At 50.3% G+C, this 26,386-nt stretch overlaps 2 protein-coding genes across 5 annotated transcripts in view; one reads left to right on the top strand and one right to left on the bottom strand.

The window, feature by feature from the left end:
- The window catches only part of Csmd2 (CUB and Sushi multiple domains 2), a 560,352-nt gene that overhangs the window by 256,158 nt on the left and 277,808 nt on the right, over positions 1-26,386 (top strand). For all 4 annotated transcript variants that reach the window (XM_041651748.1, XM_041651747.1, XM_041651746.1 and 1 more), the window contains exon 6: positions 19,497-19,609. In XM_041651748.1, the coding sequence (XP_041507682.1) occupies positions 19,497-19,609 (113 nt within the window). The remainder of the gene's footprint in view (positions 1-19,496; positions 19,610-26,386) is intronic.
- Hmgb4 (high mobility group box 4) lies at positions 6,001-6,549 on the bottom strand. The gene has a single exon (XM_041651751.1). It carries the CDS (start codon positions 6,547-6,549, stop codon positions 6,001-6,003), a length of 549 nt encoding a protein of 182 aa, XP_041507685.1.

Genomic DNA, 26,386 nt, shown 5'->3' with positions numbered 1-26,386 from the left:
TTTCCTTAATCCTGTTTGAAAGCCTGAGACAGTTCTTCATGACTCAGGGCTCTTCCTCAACTCCTGGTATCTTTCCCATAAACCCTCTTTCCTTGAAAGCATGAAGGCGTGGTCCTTCATCCAAGTGCCCATTAAAATGTTGTACTGGGCCCGGTGTAGGAATGTGCACCTGTAATCTTAGCACTCAAGAGACTGAGACAGGAGGATCACTGTGAGTTTGAGGCCAGATAGATTGCAAGACTAAACAAACATCGATTGAGTAACCCACTTGTTAATGAAATTCGCTCTTCCCCAGCCCCTTTCTTTCGGCTCCAGCTGTCAGTAGGTTTTTCCTGAATCCTTTCCGGGTCTCCTGGAACTCTCCCTGTCATCATCACCATGTGCACTAGGATTATCTGCACACAAAGAACTGGACTCTTCAGCCCCAAGAATCACTTGTGCTCCAGCTTGTGGCCCAGCTCTAAGATGCAGTGGGCTCCAGACACACAAAGCCTAAGAGATGTCCCGTGCCGTTCGGGGTTAAGTTCGTGTGTCACCGCCTGGAGAACATAGTGAACTCAGAGTGAACGCAGAGACCATGAGGACTCATTTCCAGTGACTTACTTGACTGTAGCAACACCCATATACTCATTGGGAATAAGCCTTCCCTATCCAGACCTCCAGCCAAGACAGCCAAGAGGCAGCACTCATAGGTCCCACCGGGCCTCTTGTTGATCTAGAGGATCCCCGAGGCCATACCTGATCTCTATGAGTCTCTGGGAACTTTCTGCTCCTCGGAAGTCTTACCAAAGGCTTATACCATTCCTACCCCCACCTTGTCTCCAAACATCTCTCCAAAGCCTTTTCCTAATGTTTAACATTATTTGCTCTCAGGAGAGAGAGCTTTGAAAAGGAGCAGGTCCTGATTCCTCTCTGATTCAGGGATTTTTCTATCAAGGATGTAGTGAGAAATCCTGTCTAACCCCAGACAGCCCCTCTTTGCTCGAAAACCACAGACAACAGTATCACTAGACTCCACCTCACAAGGGTGCCTTTCTTCTGGTGTCTAAGTCTCCTCCCTTCCTCTGAGCTCCCGAAGGCAGCACCCTCCACGTCTGCCTTTCAACACTCTGCTGGAACATTTGAACACCAACAATATCACTCCCAGCCTTTGTCCCCCAGATGCCTGGCTCCAAAACTGTCTCACATTGTACAGGTCTGTGTTGTGGCTGTCTTGCCTTGATGCCCAGCATCTTCATCCACTCTGTTCCAGGTGGCAACAAATGACCGCCCCCAAGCCTTAGAGGCATTAAAATGATACACCTCTTAGGTTTTCTGTGTCAGGAACTGGGTACATCTAAGTTGGAGCAGCAGAACAGGTGGCCCTGGGACAACAGAGCCCAGTTCTTCCTGGCTCTCTCTCAGATCTTGAAAGGCTTCAGTTCCGTGAAGACTAGGCTGGGTACCTCAGCTCCCATTGCATGCCACTACCATCTACCCCATGTGCCTCGCCTCATGACCTTGATTCAGAGGTGTTTATTCATATGTCAGCGTGTATCAAGCAAGTAAGAAGAGCTATGTAAAGTCTTGGGATTTACAGCCTAGTATTTTTAAAAATGACATGGGTGGGGAGGCAGTTCAGTTAGATAAAGATGTGCCTTTTGTCCCCTGAACCTAAATAAGAGAAGATGAGAAGGATGGCACACTCTTATAATCCATCACAGACCAGAGACAGGTAGATAGTTGGCAAGTTCCAGCCACTGAGAGACCATGTGTTTCTCTCTCTCTCTCTCTCTCTCTCTCTCTCTCTCTCTCTCTCTCTCTCTCTCTCTCTCCTCTCTCCGTGTGTGTGTGTGTGTGTGTGTGGTGTGCTCTAAGCACCTGAAAAATGGCATTTCCTCTAACTTCCACACACATGAACCTACACAAATGATAATCCAACATTTTTTGGTACTGTTATGTTTATTGGAATGGGGTCTCTAGGCCCAGCCCACACTAGATGGATAGGCCGCAAATATCAGGAGGAGGGGCACTAAGCCCATCTTACAAGCCTAGGGACAATGGGACTGCCGAGGGCTCCATGGCCTGATTGTGTCATGTCTGACTCCCACAGGTGACAGGCGACCGGGCAAGCATGTCATGGTTAAAGGGGAGAATCTTAGAAGCATAGCTAGCAGTCTGCACAGTAGAGCCTGGGACAGGATCCCTGGATGAGGACAGCAAAGCTGTGGGGGTGGGGGGGGGGCTTTAACAGGAAGTTCCCTGTCACTGAACCCCCAACTCAAACATCAAGGACCACCTCAGAGTCCCCTGGTCCTTTTGACTGATTCTGCTTCATTAGGGTGGTGCCCTCACCTTCCTTAAGCTACCCTCCAGCGGACCTAGCCAAACACCACCACCCCCCTTGCCCAGGGCACCCCACACATCACACCATTTACAGCAATGGTTTATCTTCAGTTTAAACTGAAGGGCAAAGGACATCTGCGGAAGGATGGCCAGAGGTCACATGACAAGACTATGGGACACCCCGGCCTTTATGACCTCAGCTTAGCGACCACACCCTGTCTAGAAACTGGAGCTTTAGTCCCCTAAACAGCTGAGGGCCTAGTGGACGGTGCAGCCACTATAAGATGCCAGTGTGGTTGAGTGACAGTTCACATGGATTGCCCTGCATCCTTGATCTGCTTCTCGGTTGGGATTTGAGGGAAACCCAATAAATGAAATATACTTATTTCCCTCTCCAGCACAGAATCAATTGGCAGATGAAGGAAAAGCAAAAGGAGGGTCCACTTCATTACTGGGGAGCTGATCAGAAGGCAGACCTGGGCACATTTCAGGGATGGGGTCTACGGGTAGAGCTGGTGCAAAACAGCTTGTCCCCCGCCCCCCCCCCCCCGTGGTCATGTGAGGTTGCGGGGAACACTCTGGTACCCATGCCTACCAGCCCCCATTCTGGGGAGAACAAATCACACAGAGAGCAACCCCACAGTGTCACGCTAGGTTTTTAGCTATGGTCACTCCAGGCAATTCCCAATGGAGGACCCTCATTATCTCTGCTCTTGGAGGGGAACATGAGTTTATTAGCCTCCTATCTCCTAGCTTAGCCTCCTCTTCCTGCACTCATCAGAAGATTCTAGAGTGATCAATAACAGACACCATAAATGGGAGCACACGGCTCCTCTCAGCCACACCGAAGGCCCTCTGTGGTCGCCCGCTGCACTCGTATTTCATGTGAACTTGCCAAGCCTAGCACCTTTCAGACTTCATCTCACACAAGGCGTTCTGGCATGCCATGCCTGCTTCCTGCCTTAGGATCTTATCCCTCCCTGCCCTGCTGCTCTGATGGACTCTCTCCCCTCGGGACTTGGGATGCTCAAAGGTGCTTTAAACATAGACGCTGGGATGGTTAGGTGGTTCCATAGGTAAAGGCACTTGCTGTGGAGCCCTGACAACTCGTTTGATCCCTGGATGGAAGAGTTGCTCTCTGAATTCCACGTGCACAAACACATGCAGAGAGAGAGAGGAGGGGGGAGGGGGAGAGAGAGAATAGAGGGGGAGAGAGAGAGAGAGGAGAGAGAGGGGGAGAGGGGGGAGAGAGAGGGGGGAGAGAGAGAGAGAGGAGAGAGAGGGGGAGAGGGGGGAGAGAGAGGGGGGAGAGAGAGGAGAGGAGAGAGGGGGGAAGAGAGAGGAGAGAGGGGGGGAGAGGGGGGAGAGAGTGGAGAGAGGGGAGAGAGAGAGGGGGAGAGAGAGAATAGAGGGGGAGAGGGGGCAGAGAGAGAGAGGAGAGAGAGGGGGAGAGAGAGAATAGAGGGGGGAGAGAGAGAGAAAGGAGAGAGGAGAGAGAGAAAGAGGAGAGAGAGAGAGAGAGAGAGAGAGAGAGAGAGAGAAAGAGAGAGAGAGAGCCCTCTACCCAAACCATCATTGTCTTATCACCTGGCACACATGATGATTCTAGTGTATTGGCTGACTTTTCTGTCTCTTCCTTTCTTGATATGTTACTGGTATGATGCAGGAAAGTTTCTAAAATAGATGAATAATAAATGACTACATGAACACGCACAGAGATAGGTACCAGAGAAGAATGTGCTCGTGAAGATAGTGATGAGCCCAGAGGTTTGTTTGCTGTCTCCCCACGGGCAGGAAGGCCTCACTGAATTGCCTGCCTTCCTTCTCACCCATCATGTTAGATGCAGGCTCCCCTCTCCTCTCCATGTTCCTCCCCATGTCATCACATTGTGGTCATTAGAAGATAAGAGAGTCATCTCCTCCCAGTTACTGTGGTTCTCTTTCATTAGGGGCTCTGAATCCTGTTGCCAAAACTCTGGCTTGACTACCCACACTCTCATAACCACACAGGAAACTAGAAAGGGTGGTATGAGGTCCCAGAGCAGAGTGTGATGTGCCATGCAATTCTCCACCAGGCAGCTACCATCTGCCACTAAGTAGGTAGGATAGTCTGGGTCTAAGTACCAGACAGAGAGGACAGTGTTTGAATCTACGTTTCAAGGATTGGTTGGTAACAAAGAACTGGAGACAACAGACAGGGCAGCGAATAGGCAGAGAAACAAGGCTGCCAGCAGTGCTTTCTAAAAGGATACCAGCTGACATCTGTTGAGCCTTGTCTTCACCCAGCACCTTTATAGATTTGAATCATCTGCTGGCTCTCAAGACTCACCAGTTCTGAACTTCCTGAAGGGAATAAGCCAGGAGGTTCTTAAGTAACAAGGATCTTCACCCCTAGACTTGCATCCAATGTCTGAGATTTCACGAGGCCACAACCAAGGTCTCCAGCCATGGTTGAGTTGTCACGTGACGCCTCAACTGTGGGGATCCAGGGCCTGCTGGTATGGGGGCCACAGCTTCCAGTCCCTTGTGTATGTAGGGCAGAGCCTCTACTTTCCAGGCTGATTTAACATCCCCTCAGTTCCCAAGAGTTCCCACAGCAAGGGAACTTTCTAGGCAAGTTGGCTAGCAAGGTAGAGTACCATTGGTTAGAAGGAATATCATCTCTTAGGTAGTCGGGACTGTGCCACCCCATTTAGTGGCAAAGCTAACTGATAAGGCAGGTGCTGTATCCCACTTCAGAGGCAGAGAAGGTGGCTCCCTGGGAGCCGAGAGGCAGGAGGGATGAGTGTGGGTTGCATTTTGAGAGAATGGAGAGCACTTAATTCTGAGGATCTCTGTCTTTTCAATGAAGCAGAAAATGAGGATGTCTCCTGAGAGGGTGGAGGGGAAGCAGAGCCAAGTTGGAGTGCCAGCTGTCGGCCGTGGGGGGAGGGGTTCACTAACATGAAAACTTCAGGGTTGGCCTTGTCCCATCCCCCCCCCCCCCCCCCCGCCGCCCTGTTCATCTTGACTCCCGGTGCTGTGTTTTATGCTATAACCTTCTCTGACACTAGGTTTTCACACATGGCAGGGACTTCACAGAGCCCCGGTCATACGGACCTGGCATGTGGGAACCCAGACAACCTGATTCTCCACCCAGAATTTAAATGTAGTGTGTGGAGATGAAGAAAATCAGACAGCATAATCCTCAGACTGTTTGGGCCCAGACAAATGGCAGTAGCTAGGACTTTTAAGTTTAATACTTTGGTCACAAAGGAAGCTTTGACCTAGAGGAAGAGGAATGGGTGCCGGCTGGTTCATAAATTCAGCCCCAGTCCCATTCCAGAGGTATCCTAGTCAGGACACCATAAGTACCTGGAGGCCCCAGGCTGGGACTGTTCTGGCTTCCAAGTCCCGCTCGCTGCTGCCTGTGGGATTAAGTGAGAGCCGGGACTAAGCTCTTGACCTGCCGTCCTCCGTACTGGGCTTGGTGTTCCTATATCTGACTATCACTCACATGCTCCACCTCACCCCAGGTGAGTAGGTCCCTGCAGCCAGTCCCCTCTCTCTAAAACCTGTGTCCCCGAAAACCAGCCTTCCCCAAACCACCTCCGGCTGGACCTCAAAACAAGCCACTCACTCTCCGCACTCTAACCACACATGACACCAGGACCAGAGAGGCAGTTCAGTGACATTTTATTTTTTCAAACTGGTCCTCCTGGCCGGTCCCTGGCAGTTCCTCTTCTGGCCACGAGGTTGTTTGCGGTAGGCCTCCAATTCCTCAAAGTACTTGGCTCGCAGAAGCGCAGCTCTCTGTCTGTAGGGCTGCTTGTCCACGTTCGCTGTGGAGGACCACATCTTCCCTGTGGCCTTGGCCACCTCCACCACTGACCAGTTGGGATTGTCATGCTTCAGCTGGGGATAGTGATCCTGGGAGAAGAGCACGAAGGATGACGGGGGCTGCCGAGGCGCTAGTGGGTCCCTCCTCCTCTTCCTCTTCCTCTTACCCACGTAGTTCATCATTTCTTCCTGGTACCGGGCTTTGTCGAGCTTGGCCAGGGCTTCATACTTTGCCTTTTCGTGCTTCGAGATAGATCTCCATTTTTCTGAACACTTTCTAGAGAACTCTTTAAAGCCAAGGTAGGCGTTTGGCTGTTGCTCCTTGTACTTGTTCCTGTAATTTAGCATAAAGTGAATGTAAGCCGAGACATTTACCTTGGGCCTTAGCTGTACTTCTTTCCCCATGTTTATATAACCATGATTTCCTTTCTCTGGATTCCACTAATTCGGATAGCAGAGACTTCCGTCTCCACCCCCCAGGAGCAATCTAGAAGGTGCTCTGCTTGCGGTGGAATTCTCTCTCTGTGTGTGAGCCTCAGTCAGAGCCCGGGCTTTTCAGTGCTGGTGGCTTTGTTGGGTCACAGAATGGAAACTGTGATGTCATCCCTGAGCTGGCCAATGCCAGCCAAGCTCAGTCATTTGCATGTAGGCCCTCCTAGTGGTTGGTTACTCCTGGGACTTTTTTTTCCTCTAAGGAGAGATGAGGGTTTATCTCAACCTTATTAGAGTAGCTACTGGCCCTGAGAATCTTTTCCATTGGCTTCCTGGAGGCTGTGGGCTTTGCTCAGCCTCCGGGACCTTTCCATCCTCATCCCACAGTGGGTCATAGCAAGGGCTGCCTCTCTCCCTGGGAGACTGTCAGGATGCCGCCTCCTCATCCTCCACCCAGGCTAGAAATAATGAACGCAAGGAGGGTGGATGGCTCCGGAGCTGTCAGGATAATATGTGACGGCTTTCTGTTTGCCTTGAGCAGTGGCAATGCCTGCTGCACACGGGGCTTTAGTAGTGACTCTAAAAATAATCAGCGATGACAGCTGGGACTCGGTTCCTGTCAGGACAAAGTTGTCGAATTTAAAACCCAGGCTCTTGGGCTCAGAGTCTGACTCTTCCGTTTCTCTGAAGATCTTTGAGGGGAAGGAGGGAGGAGAACCCGGGAGCTTCTTAATTACACTGGAGTTCTTGAAAATACAAATTCTTAGCTCTCTGGGCGGCCCCCTCACCGTCTTCGAGAGAGTTCTCGTTTCTTAGGGTTGGTGTACAAAACACAAGTAACAGCCGAGCAAATGGACGTAAGTAGTTAAGACTCCGCTGGTCACCCAACTGAGAGTGCAGTAAAGGCCAGCAGACTTGTGTGCAGGTGGACTTGCTAAAAACTCAGCGGGTGCCCATGCCACATGCATAGGACAAGAAAAGGAATTCTCAGCGGCATAAAAAGGACCGAAGTTAAGCAGCCACCAACAGGCAGGAGCCATGACTTTTGAGTGTTGACTGATTGGAGCCACCAAGCTGAAAACTTTTGGGAGGGACTAGGTGTGAGTTTTTGGTCTCAGCCTGTGCACGTTATTTCCTGGGGTTCAGTGTGTGTCGGGGAGGGGGGAGGGTCCAGAAGTATACAGATGGTCTCAGCAACAGAGTCCTACAAGAAACATATTATGAGACCTCTAAGACAGGCTTCAAAGGTTGGCTTGTGGTGAGGAAAGGCATCTCTCTTAACATACCTTGCTGTGTAAGATTTCTCCTAAAGTGTGTTTACACTAGCAGGGGTCGTTGCTCCAGACGACCTGTAAGGTACCATATCAGTAGAAGCTCCCCCCCCCACCACGTGTGTGTGTATACACATACACACCTGTGTGTCTGAGGAGCTGAGAAAGGAGAAGAGATCATCAGTGAGAACATAGTATTCTGGGACATTTATCAGTAATATTTTGCTCTTTATTTTGAGGGGAAGAGGTCGATTTTCCTATTTCCTGGAGTTGGCCTGGTCTTGGGAGATGAGTAGCACACAATCCTTCCTGATATCAAAAGTGAGGTGTGAGGAAGAACTTTGGTTGGTCTACACTGCCCAGGCATGTTGTGAGCGCGTACACACACACACACACGCACACACACACACACACACACACACACAGTAGCTTCATGTGCAGCTGCCTTCAGTCATAGCCATGATAACCATCTATATGCTAGCAGACACAGTGGGAAAAGACAAAAAGGATACAACAGCTATGAGAATCTGTTGGTGTGCGAGCCGAAGGCTACTCTCCTAGGAAGATGATCAACCCGAGCCTCACCAAGGTCCATTTCATGTGACTAGTTAGTGAGGAACCTCAAGAGATCAGGAGTGGAGGATGCGAGTTCAAGGCACCTGGCTCCTGCCTCCACCCCCTCGAGGTCACCTGGAACTGTCACCTCCCTGGACTAGCGGTCTTTTCCCATTGTACCGTGTCCTGTCAGAACAGCTCTCCTCCCAGGCTCATAAATCCCTCCCTCTCCTGTCTTCTACTGTCTAAGCTGGTGACTTGTGTTGTCACTGACTCTGAGTCCTCTGTCACTTCCCTACATCCCAGGACCTTCCTGAGTCCTGCCCCTCACCTCGGTGGACAGTCTGTTTATTATACACTCTTCCAATTATTCTAATTTGAGTCACCATCTGTTTCCTGCTGGAACTTTGACCAAAGCACCATGCGGATAATCTCTCACTGTATAGAGAGCAACTGCAAAGTAGACGATTCTAGAGACTCAGAGGCCCACAGTCCCTCGAGACCCAGAAGGACCTTCAGGGACAGTGCCTGCCAAGGGTAAGGGTCCAGCCTAGGCAGAGGCATCTACTGTCCTGAATTATGAGATGTCCTCTAGGCAGGGGCAGTGGTCTAGTATTCAGACAATAAAGAACTGAAATTTCGTGGATGGCAGGACTTCTGTTGTGAATACTCAGCTCTGACATTTTGGCTCAAAGGTAACCTCAGACAATGCATAAAAATGACCATGGCTGTGCCAATAAAGTTTTATCTTTACAACCAGGCTATGGGCTAAGGGTTATAAATCCTCTGGTCTTTGGTCTGGTCATATGAGTTCAGTATTTGTTTCAGGCCTCTTGATTGTAGTTTATAATAAAAACATATTTTGTCATGGTTCATTAACTAACATGTACATAGATAAAGTGTGTGAGCTTCTATTTCTGAGAATGATGATCCATTCATGGACCCTATGGTGGCACAGTTTTCCTTCCCTTTGGAAGGAGGGAGCCACGATATCAAGTTTTACTGAACCGTATTTAGTATGTGTGTGATGTACTATTCTATTTTGATGGTTATAAGAAAACCCACAGGCTGATCTGGCTCGCTAATCGTTCCAGCTGATCACAGAACACCATCTAGGCAAGTTCACTTGGGGTCCTAGAGGGCCCCTTCCCTTGGTGCTGGTAATGTGAAGCGGGGAGAGTATGGCTTCCAGGGTTAGACAGACAGGAATTCCAGAGCTGGCTTTGCTCATCAGTGGGTGCCTTCGGCCGAGTCTTTGAAAAGCAGCGATGGAGCTGAGGCAACGACTCCCATGGTAAAGCTTTTGCCGCGCAAGCATGAGGACCTCTGTTTGGTTTCCAGAACCCACATTACAGAGGAAAAAAACTGGCATGTGGAGACGAGAGAATCCCTGGTGGCCACTGGTCAGCTAACCTATCTGAATCAGCTACCCCTTAGGCCAGTGAGGGAGACCCTGTGTCAAAAAGACATGGCGGAGAGCAGAAAGAACAGCACCCGAGGTTGACCTCTACCCTCCGTGCGCACACACACACATGAACACAAACACACAGACAATGAAAAGCAGTATAGGATGCCGACAGAGCCAGGATTTACATAGTGCAATGAAAGGCGGAAAAGCCGTTGGCAACATGCTATCCACTACAGTGTAAACTGGACTCGGGGTCAGGGAAAGGACAGCTGTGTCTTCATAGCAGAGGAGACTGCTAGGCATCACTTGAACAAACCTGCCCAAGGGGTCAGCAGCAGTATTGGGTCACACTGACATCACACAAGCCCTCTCTATGATACCATAATTGGAGCACTGCCCCCTCGGTGGTGGCCCTCCACACTCACATCCTGGGTCCAATCCCAAGAAAACATTAGACCAAGCCACATCCAGGTTCCAAACATATGATTGGTGTTCTTTAGACATCAAGGTCTTGGGGAAGCAATAATCTAACACACCTTGGATGAGACTGAAGTGACTCAGGAGGAGGAGAGATGCCAGGTTGGATATTGGAATCAGTGAAGGGGGCCTTAGGAGACAGCTGGAAACATCTGGATTAAGCCTTCCAGCAGTCAGTATTGTAACAATGCTGATTTCTGAGTTTTAATGCATGTTTTTAAGTATGACTCCAGCCTTAGAGAATGGGGGAGGAGCATGCAATGCCAGGGTCTGGTGGGTAGGTAGACAGGAAACAGAAGATGGTCAGGTACAAGAATGGGTATATGGTAGCGAGGGTCAGACCAGCCTGGTCACCTCTGGAAAGGCAGATCTAAAACTAGACCATGTATGGGGGAATTCCTTACAGGCCCTGACAAAATCATTCAACTCACAGGGTTAGAGACTGTCCCTATTTTACCCAGCCCCCTGACCTGTTTCCAACCACAGTGGCCATCTTTTGTCCACCTGGCATCCCTTCAATTCATTCCTTTTTTTTTTTTTTTTGGAGAATTGTTCCTACACACTAGTCCTAGGTCCTTCTGGAAACCATGCCCTTGCCCTAAGGGATGGGGCTCATGGCCTAGGCAAACGACCTGAGACCCACTGTAGACTTTTTCTGTTTACTGTTAGGAAAGATGTCTGTGTTCTTTCTGCTGATGAAGGTGTGAGGGTGAATCTGGAAGCTTCTGAGTGGCCTGTGGTTCAGCCTCAAGCAGCTGCCATTTGCAGTTGGCCAGCAGACAACCCTGCAGAGCAAGGCTGGTGGCATTTGAGCTCCTAGCTCTGGACATCTGAGCCAGCTGCAGCCCTGATCTTCTGGGCTTTGCTTAAAACAGCTGCTGGTTGCTTCCCTGTTCCAGACTGATTTGGATTTCTTCCACTTGAAGCCACCCGTACATAGAATGGGCAGAGGTGTGATGGGACAGGGTACATAGCAGAGACACACGTGTGATGGGACAGGATACACAGCACAGACACACGTGTGATGGGACAGGATACACAGCACAGACACACGTCTGATGGGACAGGATACATAGCACAGACACACGTCTGATGGGACAGGATACATAGCACAGACACACATGTGATAAGACAGGATACACAGCACAGACACACATGTGATGGGACAGGATACACAGCATGGACACAGGCATGATAGGAAGGGATAAGAGGAGACAGGAACTCTCCTCTCCCTGGTTTTGGTTCTCCTTTGCTGCAGCCTTATCATGTTGACAGCCCAACCCTGGCTGGTTCCAGACATAGTGTATGCCTCACATACCATGGCCCTCATGGCCCCCATGTTTGTGCCTGGACCTTGCTGTGATGAGTGGAGAGCGGCAGCAGACAGCACCTCACCTGACCTTTCAACTGCCCTGTGAAATGGGTGTTGTCATTGTTACTAAATAGCTGGGGAAACAGGCCCATAGCAGGCACTTTACTCACCCTGAGTGAGCCAGCTAGGGATTTGAAAGATGCTAGTCCAGGTCACCAGGCAGACTTTTTAATTAAATCACTGCTTGGCCATTAGCTCTAACTTCTTATTGGCTAACTCTGACATATTAGTTTAACCCATCTCCATTAATCTGTGTATCACCACGTGGCTGTGGCTTACCAGCAAGATTCTAACTGAGGTCCATCTCAGGCAGAGGATCCATGGCTTCTCTCACTCTGCCCTTCTTCCTCCCAGCATTCAATTCTTTTTTCTCTGCCAACCTAAGTTCTACCCTATCAACTAGGCCAAGGCAGTTTCTTTATTCATTAACCAATGAAAGCAACACATGAACAGAAGGAACTCCTACACCAGAGGGGCAGTCCCCCTCTTCTTCATCTCAGTAAGCATCCACTCCTTCTCTCCACCAGGCAACCTCAAACCAGGAGCCTCTCTACTGATGGGTCTAACGTAGGTCACATGATCTACCACCCCTATCCAGCTGGCTGCTGCTCATTGTCATGTAATACATGTACATGATCATCTGTTTCCAGAGCCGCCAGTTGTGGGGCACAGAGTGCTCTTTGAAGTCTTTCAGTGCTTAGGGAAGAGTGGAACCATGTGACTCAGATTGGAAACAGAAGGGGACAAGGCTGGGCATCATCCTTAAGAAATGTGACTGCCGCCGGGCGGTGGTGGCACACGCCTTTAATCCCAGCACTCGGGAGGCAGAGGCAGGCGGATCTCTGTGAGTTCGAGACCAGCCTGGTCTACAAGAGCTAGTTCCAGGACAGGCACCAAAACCACAGAGAAACCCTGTCTCGAAAAACCAAAAAAAAAAAAAAAATGTGACTGCCTACTTCCATGCCCCTGATGCAGTGTCCTCAGCACCTTCTCAGTTTAACTGTGTCAGCATCTCATGGTGTATGTCAGGCAGGAAGCATCCAGCCCTTCAACTCTGAGCCTACCCCCGCCCCAGGCGAAACCTCCTACTGCACAGCCACCCAAAGTGCAAGACCTAGACGTCAACAGCAAAGCTCGCTACCCCAGCCACAGACCCAACCTGGGGCCTTGTTCCTCTGTGTTCCAGGCTCAGACACATTCTCCAGGAAGCCAGGAATCTGAAGGAAAAACATTTGCCTGGTGCGGCTGGGGGCTCCCTGGAGCAAACAGTCAGCCAAACTGCAAAGTTCTCCTCATTTTTGGAGTTTATGGAACTGCTTGTAGGGAGACAGAAACACTTGCCCATATCAAAAAGACTCCATGGCTGCTAGGCTGGGAGTGTCTGCTTCTCGGGCATCCCCTGGGAAGGTTCCAGCAGATGCTGAGAGAGTGGGGATGAGACAAAGCCAGGCCCATCAGGGTCATCAATGTGGTGACCCATGTCTTCCTGGCACAAGTGGGCAGCGCTCTCACAACCAGGACATACACAGCATGGCACCTGACAGCCCTCCTTCCTGTCCCCATCTGCATGTGCCCTCTCCTTTCCCCCAGCAGGATCCCCCTCGTTCATATGCTCAGTCCATGGTCTCTCCTTCCACTGTGCAGTATTCAGTGAGTCCTTCCCATTGCAGCAGGCACTCTGCCATGTACCGAGGAAGGGTGGGCAGACAAGAAAATGACAGTGGCTTTCTTCAGGTTGCTCTCAGTCTGGAGAGATACAGGCCCAGGAGATGGTGCAGTGAACCCTGGGAACACTGGAGGTGCAAACTAGGCCAGACATTCATGGGCAAGTTTCCTGTCGCTAGTGCTCATCCCCCCCTCCCCTCCAAAGGAGGAGTAGTAGCTAGGATAAGGATTTGTAGAGAAAGCTGGTCAGGGAGAATTGTGAGAAGAATTGTTCATAGCTGTAAACAATCCAGTCCAGGATGGTTGTCTTAGGGCTTCTATTTCCGTGATAAATACCATGACCACAAACAAGTTGGGGAAAGAGGTTATTTCATGTTACAGCTTGAACCCTGTTGTCCAGGGAAGTTGGAGAAGGAGCTAAGAACAGGAACCTGGAGACAGGAGCTGATGCAAAAGGCTTGGAGGAGTGCTTGCTCCCCATGGCTTGCTCAGACTGCGTTCTTATAGCAGTCAGAACTACCAGACTAGGGGTGGTACTTCACACAGTGAGCTAGGCCCTCCCATATCAACCACCAATCAAGAAAAGACATCACAGGCTTACCCACAGGACAGTTTGGCAGAAGTTTTCTGTGGTGGAATGACTCTAGCTTGAGCCAAGTTGATATAAAACTAGCCACAAGGTGGGCATCAGGACTAGGAGACCCCAAAGGACTTCTGGATGTAATCTAAGTCATTCTCCCCCTTCTGACTGCAGAGGGAATGTGATAAGGAAAGAGCCCCAGCCAATGGAAGTAAGCAATTGCCCTCAGTCCATTGTCTGTCCATGCATGTACAGTGCAAGTGTCCTGGGGCAGAAAAGTTCAGTTGGTAAAGTGCTTGCTGCTCATACATGAGAGCCTGAGTTCACTCCTCAGAACCCATGCAAAAAAGCCAAGCATGGTGATATCCACCTGTGATCTAAAAGCTGGAGAAGCAGAGACCAGAGGAGCCCTAGGGCCCACTGGCTAGAGAGTCCCAGGCCAATGAGAGAAAAGAATTTCAAAAAACAAGGTGGCTAGCTCCCAAAGAATGATACCCAAGGTTAGCCTCCTCTCTCTCTCTCTCTCTCTCTCTCTCTCTCTCTCTCTCTCTCTCTCACACACACACACACACACACACACACACACACACACACACGAACCTCCCCCCCACAAGTTCTGGTGTTCCCACAGCCCTGACAAGAGTTTCTTGCCGCTGCCTGTGGCCGCCAGCCAGCCGTCTCCCACCCTGCCCTCCCGCCCCCTATGCTCCGGCTTCTTCCAGCTGAGCCTTGCACTTCCTGAGAAGCGGTTGGGTCCGTTGCCAGCTCTCCCAGTGCAAGCCATATTTGTTATTGTAATTATGCGATTTAAATTAAACATCACATAAAAGGATGAGATACGAGTTCGAAAGGAAATACAGTCGCCGAAATGGAAACTCCATCCACTTCTCTTGAACGACCCTCGAAGGCGTCTCTGGAAAGAATCAGAAGGGCACAGCCACCCCAAAGTTAGGTATCTCGGATCAAGATCAGGATCTTGGTACATGGTACCAGTTGGTAAACATCTGTTGTCTGGGCGCCCGGTGAATGACATCATGGTTGTGACTGAGACGAGATGCAGAGTCTGGAGCAGAAGCTTGCGGTCAGGGAAAGGCCTTAGTTCTATGCAAAGCTAACTGGCAGCTCCATGGATGTTTAAGTTGTACACGTGGTACTGAACTGTATAAGGCACATGCTTGTCCCTTTATGGTTCCCTCCTTAAACATTCAACTTTCCATTTCCTAGTGGCGTCCTCCGTGAGGCTTATGTTCTGGGAATGAGCGCACTTTGTAAAGGACCAGACAGTAAATGACGCTGCAAAGCTTCCTCACTGCATAGCCAAGGATGACCTTTAACTTCTGATCCTTGTCCCCTCCCCCAGCCGGCCACCTCCCAATAGCCACTGTAACCATTTTATGGGGTCTGGGGTGTTGAACCCAGGGATTCACACATGCTAGGCAAGCCTTTCCCCCGGCCTGCCGTGAGGATGAGGGATGGCTAACACTGGAGACTGAGGTACAGAAAGGCCTGGAGCCCCACAACCCCACGAGGTTACACTGGTTCAGAACCATTGCTCGTGTGAGGGGCCATGGGTGCTCACACCTGATGCACCTCCCAGAGACAGGGACTGCCCAATCCGGGAAGCTCAGCTCCTCATGACACACAGCACCCTTGCGTGCTTCATACCTGGTGCCTGGATACACACTTATGGCCCCTAGGACTGGCAGTTTTCAGGGATGCTGGCATTTAAACCAGTCTCCCGTGTTTCCGCTAACATGCAGCAGTGCCTGGGGACTCATTGTTGCACCCCAACACCCTGACTGCATGAGAAGCTTCCATGAAGAAATGCTTTCACAAACCACCTTCCTGCCGCCAGGAGCGAGGCTGAGCACACTCTGCAGAAGGGCTCCAAGTCACTCTCGCCCTAATCAACTCTGGGCATTAAAAGGAGTGATTTGTTTTTTTAATTCTCCCCAAGCCAGATTCCATTAATGAAGCCCCATTTAACAGAAGTCAATTTACCAAAAAGAAAAAAAAAAAGACTCGGGTGTAATTGCTTAAATACATTTTATGTAGTACTGTAGTAGCGGTTTACTGGGCAAGCTTGGAATTCCCCAGGCCCCCCAGAGAGAAGTTGATGTGGTCGGAAAGGTTTGAAGGGGGAACCTCTCCTTTTGTGTTTCTCTCCTTTAATTACTATTCTGAGAGGGAGCAAAATTAAAGAGAATCCTGGCGGGTAGGAGGAAAGGAAGGAAGACATAGGGTGGAATTCTGCCTAGGCTGTTCCACGGTTGTATGTGGCAGTGGCTCTCTGGCTGAGTGCCCAGATCTCACCTCTGCCTCTCAATGCTGTGTGGCGCTGAATGCATTTCTTAACATCTCTGTGTAGGCACGTGGCCCAGTGGGAAACAATATAAAGAGCACAGATGTGAGGGTGGGGACACTCAGAGAACAGTGTTACTTCCAACCTACAAAGCTCTCCGGCTTGGCTAGGAAGAGCGCTGTGTGCATGTGTGTGTGCAAAGGGGTGTGTATGTGTGTGCGCGCACACACGCATGCACGCACATGCTCGAGCTGAAAGGCAGGCAGGAGACAGGCCAGCAAAGGGAAGGCTCCCCTCAGAATGTGACATCTGCCTGACAGCTGGAGGGGTGTGTGAGAGAGGAGAGGGAAAGCCAGCAGGACAGGCAGAGGGAGCCGGTCAAGTGCAAAGGCCCTAGGCAGAAACAGGCCTGGGCGGTTTTCACAGCAAGCAGTCCATGTTTAGAGCATAAGAAACAAGAGGTGGAGGTGGAAGCAGAGAAGGGGGGCTTTCCTGGAGGCCATGGAAGTCCAACCTAAGGACTTTAAGGACGGGAGCCATGGGGGGGGGTTGCTTTGTATCCTTTTTAATAAACGCGGCTAGGGGTCGTTTACACAAAATCATACTCCGGTCATGAGTGCGCAGTTTGTTGGATTGCTGGTAAAAGTGGCCTTTCCACACAGTTAATAGAGCCTAGATCCCTTCCACGCAGTTAACCAAGTCTAGATCCAAACCCTTTCCCTCCTTAGACAGACAGGATCCACTGACAGCTCCCAACTCAGCTCTGGCTACCACAGGTCCACTTCCTCTCACTGAGAACCTATCTTTCCCAGAGTGCCAGCGAGGGAGACTGCACTGTGCCCTCCGCGGTCACGGTCCGCATTCACGGACCTTACTCATGATGCTCACTCATGGCCTCTACTGTCTAATACTCACTCTCCATGGTCCGGATCTGCCCACACCACCCTCTCTATACCACCTGAGTCCCCTAAGTCTCCACTCTTCTAGTTCAGTATGGCCTCAGCCTGCAAGTTTACCGATATCTTGGTACTTACTGGTGTGGAAAGGAATTGTTTGTTGGTTTTGCTTTTTGATTTTTGGCAACCAGGTTCTCTTGCTGAGCAGTACAGACTGGCCTCAAACTCTCAGCAATCCTCCTGAGAGGAGAGGGGCTGAGACTCTTGGAGAGAGCCACTGTAGTTCTCCTAAAAGCTTTGCGCCCATGCTGGCCTCACCTCTCCACAGCAGTCTGACGAGGATCCCACTACAGAAGCCCTCAGTTCTGCGAAAGGGCCAGAGACACCCTCAAATGCTCAACACATAGGCTTGGAAAGACAGGGAGCAGAGCGAGAGAGAGAGAGAGAGAGAGAGAGAGAGAGAGAGAGAGAAGAGATAAGGGGAGGACAGGAGAGGAGAAGAAGAGAGAGGAGGAGGAGAAGGAGGAGGAGGAGGAGGAGGAGGAGGAGGAGGAGGAGGAGGAGGAGAGAGGAGAAAGAGGAGAGCCTTGCAGTCTGCGAAGAGATGGGGCAGCTGGAAATTTCCAGGTAACCACAAGCTAGCCATACATAGGAAGCCCAGCATCACTCCCACCCACTTCACCCCTAAGCTGGGAAGTTCCCTGCCCCAACTTCCAGTTATACTCTGGACTGCTAGACAACCCCTCCTTGCCTTTTTTTAAGAAGCAGCCATAGGGTCTAAATGATTCAGGTGAATTTCGCCTAATTTTGCTTCCCTATGTAAATAGCCTCCAAACTCTGTCACTGAGCTCAAATTGAATTTGGCCTAGGGTGGGGGAGTCCATGGTACCAATTGAGGCTCCTTCGGAAACTTAAATGGCTCACCATGTAATAAACTATTTTAAATGGGATCTGGTGAAATACTGTAATTGGTTTCTATAATAGTTCTTGCCCAAGCACTATGGGTTATATTCCTAGAGTTTTGTGTGCGTCAGCATTTTCCTGATAGTAAAAATTCAGTTCAGAGGGTATCAGGCTCCTTGGTTCAATCTTTTGTGTAATGTATATTTATGGAAAGCCACTCTGTTGGCTCTCTATTGTTTGCCCCCCCCCCCTTGCCTTCTCCTCTTCCCCTCTGTCTGGGAGACTCACCTGTGGGCAAGCATCAAGTTTCAAAATTGGCTGGATCAATAGGAGCCTCAGCAAGGACTCAGAGGAAGGCAAGAGTGTGTTCTGGTTGGCCCTTCCTTACTCTTTGCTGTTGAGGTTTTCAGAAACCAGGCGAAGATCTGGGCAGAGAATGGCTTTTACCAGACAACCCTATGGTCAGGGGTGTTTCCTGTGTTTCCTCTGCTCTAGGAGGGGATGGTAATGAGCTCCCCTCTCCCGACTCCCTGTGCCCCACCCCCACTCCACCGCATCCCTTAGTACCAGCCTCCAGAGCTACTCCCTTCTTACTGGCTTCTCCACTGCCCGCTATCACTTCAGCAAGGAATCTCTCTCATACTGGGACCCAACACACCTGCTTTGTACCAAGTGTCTGCTGGCTTTTGCCGGGTATCATTTTGTAGAGCCCCTGCAGCCCTGAGAAGGGGATCTCAGCAACCCTGTTCCATACATGACATGAGGTCACAGAGTCTTTGAGGGTTTAAGTGATTTTCTTGAGGTTGTACAGTGCAGCTAACTGCTCCCCATAGACCCAGATGATTCCCTACTCAGGCCCTCATTGAGGGGTGATCTTCGGGAGACATGGCAGAATTGGGTTCTGTTATTATAGGGTAGGGAAGGAGTTGCTGTGGACAGGCTGTGAGATATGCCAGGCTCTGGACTAGCCTTGGTACCCAGACATTTGCTCGCTTAGCCCCATAGACATGGGGGCTGGACTTCTCACTTAGAAAGGTCTGGGGACAGGTACAAGGTCCCAGTAGGGAAGCCTTGGTCTGAGCTTAAGCCAAGACTTATGTGGCTTTCAAGTCCAGAAGCTTAGGAAGTTTCCTGGGCCTGGGGTATTTCAGGGACTTCTAGTGTCCTGAGAAGTGACAATATAGCGCAGGAGAAAGGGAAACAGGTGACACGGTCCCCAGACAGAAGAGAGCAAAGACTCAGACAGTAGGAAAGGCAGTGTATGCCAATGGGATTGTGCGTAGAGGATACTCAACTTAGCTTCTCGTCTCCTGGGGTGGTCTCAGGCCCAGAGGATCTGATAGATTAGGGGAATCAGGGAATGAAGGGAGTAACTTGCCTGGAAATGTCTCTAGCCACACAGACCCCCGGCTGCTGGGTGGGGTACAGATGGTGGGTAGACCCCTTGATGTCGTCTTTTGCTCCTGACCTCTCTGTGTCCTGTCCACCTAGGTTTACTGGAGCCAGTCTCCCAGCCCCTGTCATCAGCAGCAAGAACTGGCTGCGGCTGCACTTCACGTCGGATGGCAACCACCGGCAGCGTGGCTTCAGTGCCCAGTACCAAGGTAAGCACAGCCAAACTGGGGCATCCACTGAGAGCAGTGGCAGACGTCACGGAAGTGACCTTAGGGGCCTCGGTCCCACACACTCGGCCACACATGTTACTTCGCGTGGCGGTGACTTGGGTCCGTGACATTTGTGGACCCAGAGGTCTCCACAGTTACATCTCTGCACCTGCCCAGGTAGCCTGAAGCCGCCATAGTGGTCGTTCTAGGTGCTATAGGCCTGACTGCCGCTCTTTAGGCCAGGGCCATCATCACGATTACACTGAGTCAGGCCCAGTGTGAGCAACGTGGCAGGCACCTCCTTTGCTGTGCTGAGTAGATGCTGGCTACACATCCCTTCCATAGCGAGAGACGCTAGTTACCCCGCTACCCTCCCCACCACTTTGCTAAGCCAGAGCCCTGTGTTTTCTCAGCAGCTGTTAGCTGATCTCCCTACAGTCGGGAGGCTCCCCACACCTCCTCTCTTCTCATTCTGTCGAGAGCACAGCTCTTTGCAATCAGAGGCAGAATCCCTCTAGGGATGACCCCTGCTTCTTCCCACCTCCCATATAGGCGAGAACTCGGAGCAGGAGCAGCACATGGAAACGTAGGTAAGGACGTTTAGGCTCCAATAAGGAAGGCTTCTGGACCCCAGGAGCCACCTCTAAAATGAGGAGTGGGTTAACCCAGAAAGGGGCTACCCTCCATACGTGAGGGAGAGCGAGACATGCAGTGGATGCATGGTAGGGTCCCAGGCATGCCTCAAAACCTTGCCTGTAGTTTGGACAGTATTAAAAACTGATAGATACCTGGAGTCTAGAGTCAAAGCTGCAGGTGTTGGAATCATATCGTCATATCTGGGCTTCATGAGTGGCCTCATTCCCTCTGCCTACACTAACGGAGACTTTTAAAATATGTGAAAATAAAAAATAACAAACCAGAAACCCACTGGGCCTGAAGGCACTGGGAGCCCAGAATTCCTGGAGATAGTATATCCCACCCTTGAGATCTTGCTCCTGAGTGACAGAGGCAGCCACCTGCACCTCCTGTCATGTTCTCCAAAAGAGAAAAGCAGCGCTTAATAGTGCGCCTTCTCCCGCATAAGCGCTGGGTGTGCCTGATAGTTGAAGTTCCCGAGGCTTTCAATGTCAGTGTGACAGGTGAAAGCACCATGGCAGGCCAGAGCAGCAGGTGCGCCAGGCGGTCTCTGGGTCATCTGATTACATCCCTGCTGCGTGCCTGCTCCCTAGCTACCGCGTGTGGGCAGTCTCTAGGTCTTCCCCTCACTGCATACCTCCTGTGTGGCTCTTGCATACCTACTGTGTGCTGGGCCCCATGCAAGGCAGCCTTCAGCTCTTAATCCCTTCAGCAGAGGCTCAGATAAGCTGTGCCACCACCCCAAGAGCACACAGCCCCTACCTGCATGGTGAAACTGGAATTTGCCTACAAAGCCTTTATGAGTTGATCCATAAAATCGCAGGCTTTGTGCTTAGCTGTCTCTCTATGCCTTTCTGGTCAGTGACTTTGAAACTTTTGTTGAGTGAATCATACCCCACCATAAACGTGTGTGTGTGTGTGTGTGTGTGTGTGTGTGTGTGTGTGTGTGTGAACATATTCATTTTTCTAATCACAGCCTACAGTGCTCGTGCATTATAGAACAAACTGTCACCCAGGGTGTTTGGCCTGGGTGTGAGGTACCCTGAACTTTGCTCTTCCACTTTGTAATGCTAGCCACAAATTCTGACTTAATTTCACAAGTCTGAAGTGGGGAATGGCTCACAATCTAAGAAGTTCTGTTTCAGGCATGTCCTTCTGAAACTTTCTGAGGCCCTCTAGCTTGTGTCCCCTCATGCTTCCACATGGGATTTTTGTGCTGTTGTGTCTCAGGGCTGCCAAGGTCATGAGTACTTGGTCCCCCGTGACTCTGTTCTATTCTAAACATGTTTGCATGAAGCAGATGCATTGGCAGTTCCGTTTTTATAAGCACACAAGGCATGACCCAGGATTGGTATACCACAGGCCCAAGATTTCATTTATTGCATCTCAGCCCAGGGAGACTCAGTACAGATATGGATTGCTTAGTGACCCCGGAGCCCTGTTTCTAATGATGATGATAGGGTTGCTGGTGACGATGGAGGTGGTGGGGGTGATGATGGTTATGATGATGGTGGAGGTGTTGATTATGATAATGATGATGGATGTGGTGATGATGATGGAGGTGGTGGTGATGATGATGATGAGGATGGTGGTGGTAGAGGTGGTGGTGATAATGATGGTGATGATGACGATAGAGGTGATGATTATGATGATGATGCTGGTGGAGTTGGTGGTGACAATGATAGAGGTGATGATGATGATGATGATGATGATGATGATAGAGGTGGACGTGGTGATGTGATGGTGATGATGATGATGATAGATGTGATGATGGAGGTGGTGATGAAGATGGAGGTGGTGATTATGATGATGATAATAATGATGATGATGATGGTGGTAGAGCTGGTAGTGATGATGATGATGATGATAGAAATGATGGTGATGATTATGATGGAGTTGGTGGTGGTGGTGGTGATGAGGCTGGGAGACAATCAGTGGATAAAGTACTTGCTATACAAGTGTAAGAGTGGAATTCAGAACTCACACAAGTGTCAAGTGAGCGTGGCAGTGCACCTGTTTCTCCAGTGCTTATGTGGTAGAAACAGCAGATCCTCTGAGCAAGCAGGCTAGCTGACCAAACTGGCAAGCCCTGGGTTCAAGTGATAGACCCTACCTCAGTCATTAAAGAATAAGGTGGAGGAAGACATTTGTCATGAGTGTCTGTCCTCCACACGTATGCACACATTTGCACAAATACATGCAAATACACACACCCACATCCATACATACAGCAACAATGACAATGATAATAATCATAAGAGAGTTTAGTTGTGTTCGTGGCCAGGCACAATTCCAGCTACTACCTTGGTGTCAGAAGGTCTGAGCCCTAGCCAGTCTCAGCTCTAACTGGCCGCCAGAACAGGAGTGACCTTCCTGTCTGTAGTTCACAGTGTTCCCTATGTGACATCACTATGTGCTGGCACAGGAGGAGGAGTGTCTGAGGTTCAGCTCCGCTGCTGAGAGAAGAGTTTAAAGGCAGGCACAGAGGGGAACCTGTACCTTCGCTACAGTGTGAGGAAAGCCAGAGTTGGGTCCAATTAAAAACTCTCAGATTTGATATAATGGGAGAGTTCTTTTTGCTGGAGGGACTTATAATGGGGTAGAAACCCAACAAAAACAAGACAAAACCAATGAAAAGAAAGAGGTAGTGAGATAAGATGGTTCTCACACAGAGGGCTGACACACAGTAGAACAGAGCATTCTGGGTAGAGAATGCCCAGACAGTCTGCACCTGCACATGGAAGGCACTGAGGCCATTTGTGTTTCCCTCCATGGCAGCCCCAGTCCAGCCCACCCTGCTTGTGAAAGATCCCTAACTAACAATGGGTTCTGTGCTTTGAGACAGCTGAAAGGAAAGGGGAAAATAACACAGTGAAATGAGGCTGGGGAGATGGCTCAGTGGGCAAGAGCACTTGGCCATGCAAGCGTGAGAACCTGGGTTCAAATCCTCAGCACCTTGTAAAAACCCAGGCAGGGCCTGTAACCTCAGCTCCCAATGGGGCAGAGACGGGAGGATCTCCGCGGCTTGCCTGTTGCCAGCCTAGCTTGAAGTGCAGTGAGAGACCCTGTCTCAAGGCAATAAGAGAAATCTCGAGCAGAACACCCGACAGACAGCCTCCTCTGGTCAGTGCACGGGTGCACACACCCCAAAACATGCATGTATGAGCACAAACATGAACTGTGCTCTTACAGATGCATGCGTGCACATGTGCGCACACCACACACACACACACACACACACACACACACACACACACACACGTAATATTTCATGACACATGAAACCCAGATTTCGACCTCCAAGAAGACGGGTTCCCTGAAGCATATTTGCAATCATATTCTTTCACACCTGGTCCTGTTCTCAGAGAACAGACTGCTCCTAGCCAAGGAGGGTGGCCTCAAAACCCATGTCCATGATTAGGCAGCCCCTTCCCGGAAAGTGTTTGCCCATCCCAGGCAAGTATGCCAACCGGAGCGTGGGAATGAGAGGGCTGGGTAAGAGAAACCTCTTCTTCCAACTGAACCACACCACCCAAAGGTTCCTCAAGCCCCTAAAACAGTTCTTCCAGCCAGGGACCAAGTGTTCAAGCCCGTGTTTCCTTGGGGGACATTTCACGTTCAGATCTTGACAACACTCATCTTCCCTCACACGTGTGATGGCCTAGCACCCATTACAGTCCCTCTCTTCTGGAGACAGAGAATGTGGTTCGCCCCATAAGGACTACGGGAAGTGAAAGGTGGCCCTGGCACATGGTGGGTGCTCAGGAAAGGGAGCCTTCAGCCATACGCCCACCCAACCTCTTAAATTCCTGTTTGGACTTCTTGTGCAGTAGAAAAGACAAGGGTGGAGCATCCCCCTTCTCACGCATGAATCCTTTATCTTCAGCTCTCACCCAGTGATCACTGTCTGATGCCTGTTCATCCTGCAACCACATCCCAGCCTGCACTCCACTGCCCCTCCCATTGCCTGTCTTTCCATGTGAACCCTGGTGGCTCAGAGACAGTGTGTGTGGCGCGCACACACACACACACACACACACACACACACACACACACACACCGTGCCCTCTACAATGCAAAGAGCAGGGGTCTCCTTCCCTTCTGAAATTCTAGTAGTCACACACTGTTCGGTGGTTAACCAAGAGGTCACACTAACAGCGTCCACTAATGCATTCCTCAGAACCTCAGCTGGGCCACCATGAGACTTTCCGTCAGATTTGAAACGCCTCCAAGCATCACGCGCAGCCAGCTCTGAGGAGCTTTGCATAATTTTCTCAATTATCAGTGATCCTTCAACAGTCGGCTTCTCGGCAGCGGTCGGTGCCAGGACTCGGGTTCCTCTCTGCATTATTTCTACGCAGTCGCTTGTTCTTCATTAACTGGGACAGTGACTCCAAGGACGCCAGAGCACCCTGATAGTGCATTCCCCATCGGCATATCCCGAACCCCTCAGGCCTACCTGTGTCCACTTCTTTCTGTCTCCTTCCATGTCACCATCAGCCTTCGGCGCAGCTACTGCACTGACATTCTGCCAGACGTCCCCTTAGTTTTCCTTTGCCACAGGATATTAGTAGCAGAACCTCACTGCTACACAAATGTTCCCGTTCAGGTTTGCCTCGTCACCTTTTCTGTGTAAGAACATGCCACCATCTTCTGTCCCCAGAGCCTCTCCCACGTTTTCTAAGTCCTTCATGAATCAGGGCCGTGCCCTCCTTTCCAAACACCACGCCATCGATCACAATGGCTTTGCTAATGATCTCTGTGCCATCAGAGCCCAGCAGGCACTTCCAGCCTTTTGACACGTAACCAAGTTACAAAACTCATCACAAAAAAAATATCTCGTCATGTCTTAAGTAAGCTTGTTATTTTTCTTGGCCCATGTTCATAGCTGCTCACTGCTTTGTGTGGCCTGTGGGCTGTGGCAGCGCATGTCTGACCTGAGTATGGGTTGCTGGACCTTCAAGCTAAATCGTATCCAAGTGATCTCTGGCAGTATAGACCTTTGATGGTCTTTGTCAGTTTCAAGAGAGTTCAATGCCCTGGGCCCTGGAAACGTAGGCATGCCAAGGCTTACTTCTCTGCATTTAGATGTGCTGTGTGCAGCATGGGAGTTGGTGTCTAGTCTTTTGTGCCTTCATTTTCTAACTGATCACTCAATATTTCTCTGTCCTTTGCTATGCTGGTACCCTGCCAACCTTTGGGGGTTGATGTCAGAAATGATGCCACTAAATTCCCTATCTGTATTTGCAGACCTTGTGGTGAGACATGAATCCTCTCTTTGGAGGAATGTCCTGGGTTAGGTTGAATCTTAAGTTCTTTAAATACGGTCTTGACATGTACCATGACACCTGGCCTGTTCTCTACCAGAAGACCACCTCTGCCCTGATCCTTCCATTCAACTCTGCATGACAGTGCAGTAGCTGGTAACGATATTCTATCCAGCCCCTTCCTCATCAAGCCTGGCGCTTATAGTGTGGATTCGTCCTATGAATCCTTTGGCCCAGAGACAATGCTAGCTGCCTTCAGGAATCACCATTCTTCCCATTGGTTCCATGAGGTGGCTCCAGCAACTGCTAGGTCTACATCCTATAGCCTTCGGCCTCGGGCATGTGTCCAAATTGTCGCTAGTGTTCTGAACGCGAGCAAAGGATGAGAGTGGTTGACGAGGCTCCATCGGGTGATGGAGCAGCGAGGCTGGTCCTCAGCAGCAGCAGCGGTGCAGCATCTGTGAAGGAAGTGAGATGCAGGATGTGCATGAGTCCTTCTTATGTCCCCAAAAGAGGAGATCAGAATTCAGTTTTCAAACTACTACCCTATGCAGCTTTCAAGAAATGGACTCAAGGGAGCAAAACAAAATCTAAGCAAGAGAGGGTAAGACTAAACAGGAGCCGCTGAGAGCCTCGCAAGAAGGGTTGGGGAAACTTTCTGAGGGTGAGCAAACGCTCTGGGGATGAGTGATCACAAGGGACTTAGGATTGACTTTGCCAACAGGACAGCCAGCTACAGGCCGAGGATGTTGAGTCTGAATCCACAGACACAGGCTCTGTCTATGTCTGCACTCCCAGAGCCATAGGGAGAGGACAGGCGTCCCACTTTGAGAAGATACCCTTGTCTCCTGTTAGCTCAGTCTGATAACTTGAA

This window comes from Microtus oregoni, unplaced genomic scaffold (genome assembly GCF_018167655.1).
Source record: "Microtus oregoni isolate MIOR12 unplaced genomic scaffold, Mior012 000005F_ref0000423, whole genome shotgun sequence".
Taxonomy (NCBI): domain Eukaryota; kingdom Metazoa; phylum Chordata; class Mammalia; order Rodentia; family Cricetidae; genus Microtus; species Microtus oregoni.
Note: the sequence above shows the minus strand (reverse complement) of the source record. Positions and strands in the feature narration are given on the sequence as shown.

Bases quoted from the DNA above. Each gene is read 5' to 3' on its own strand.
- Hmgb4 (XM_041651751.1), bottom strand. From the start codon at position 6,549: ATGGGGAAAGAAGTACAGCTAAGGCCCAAGGTAAATGTCTCGGCTTAC.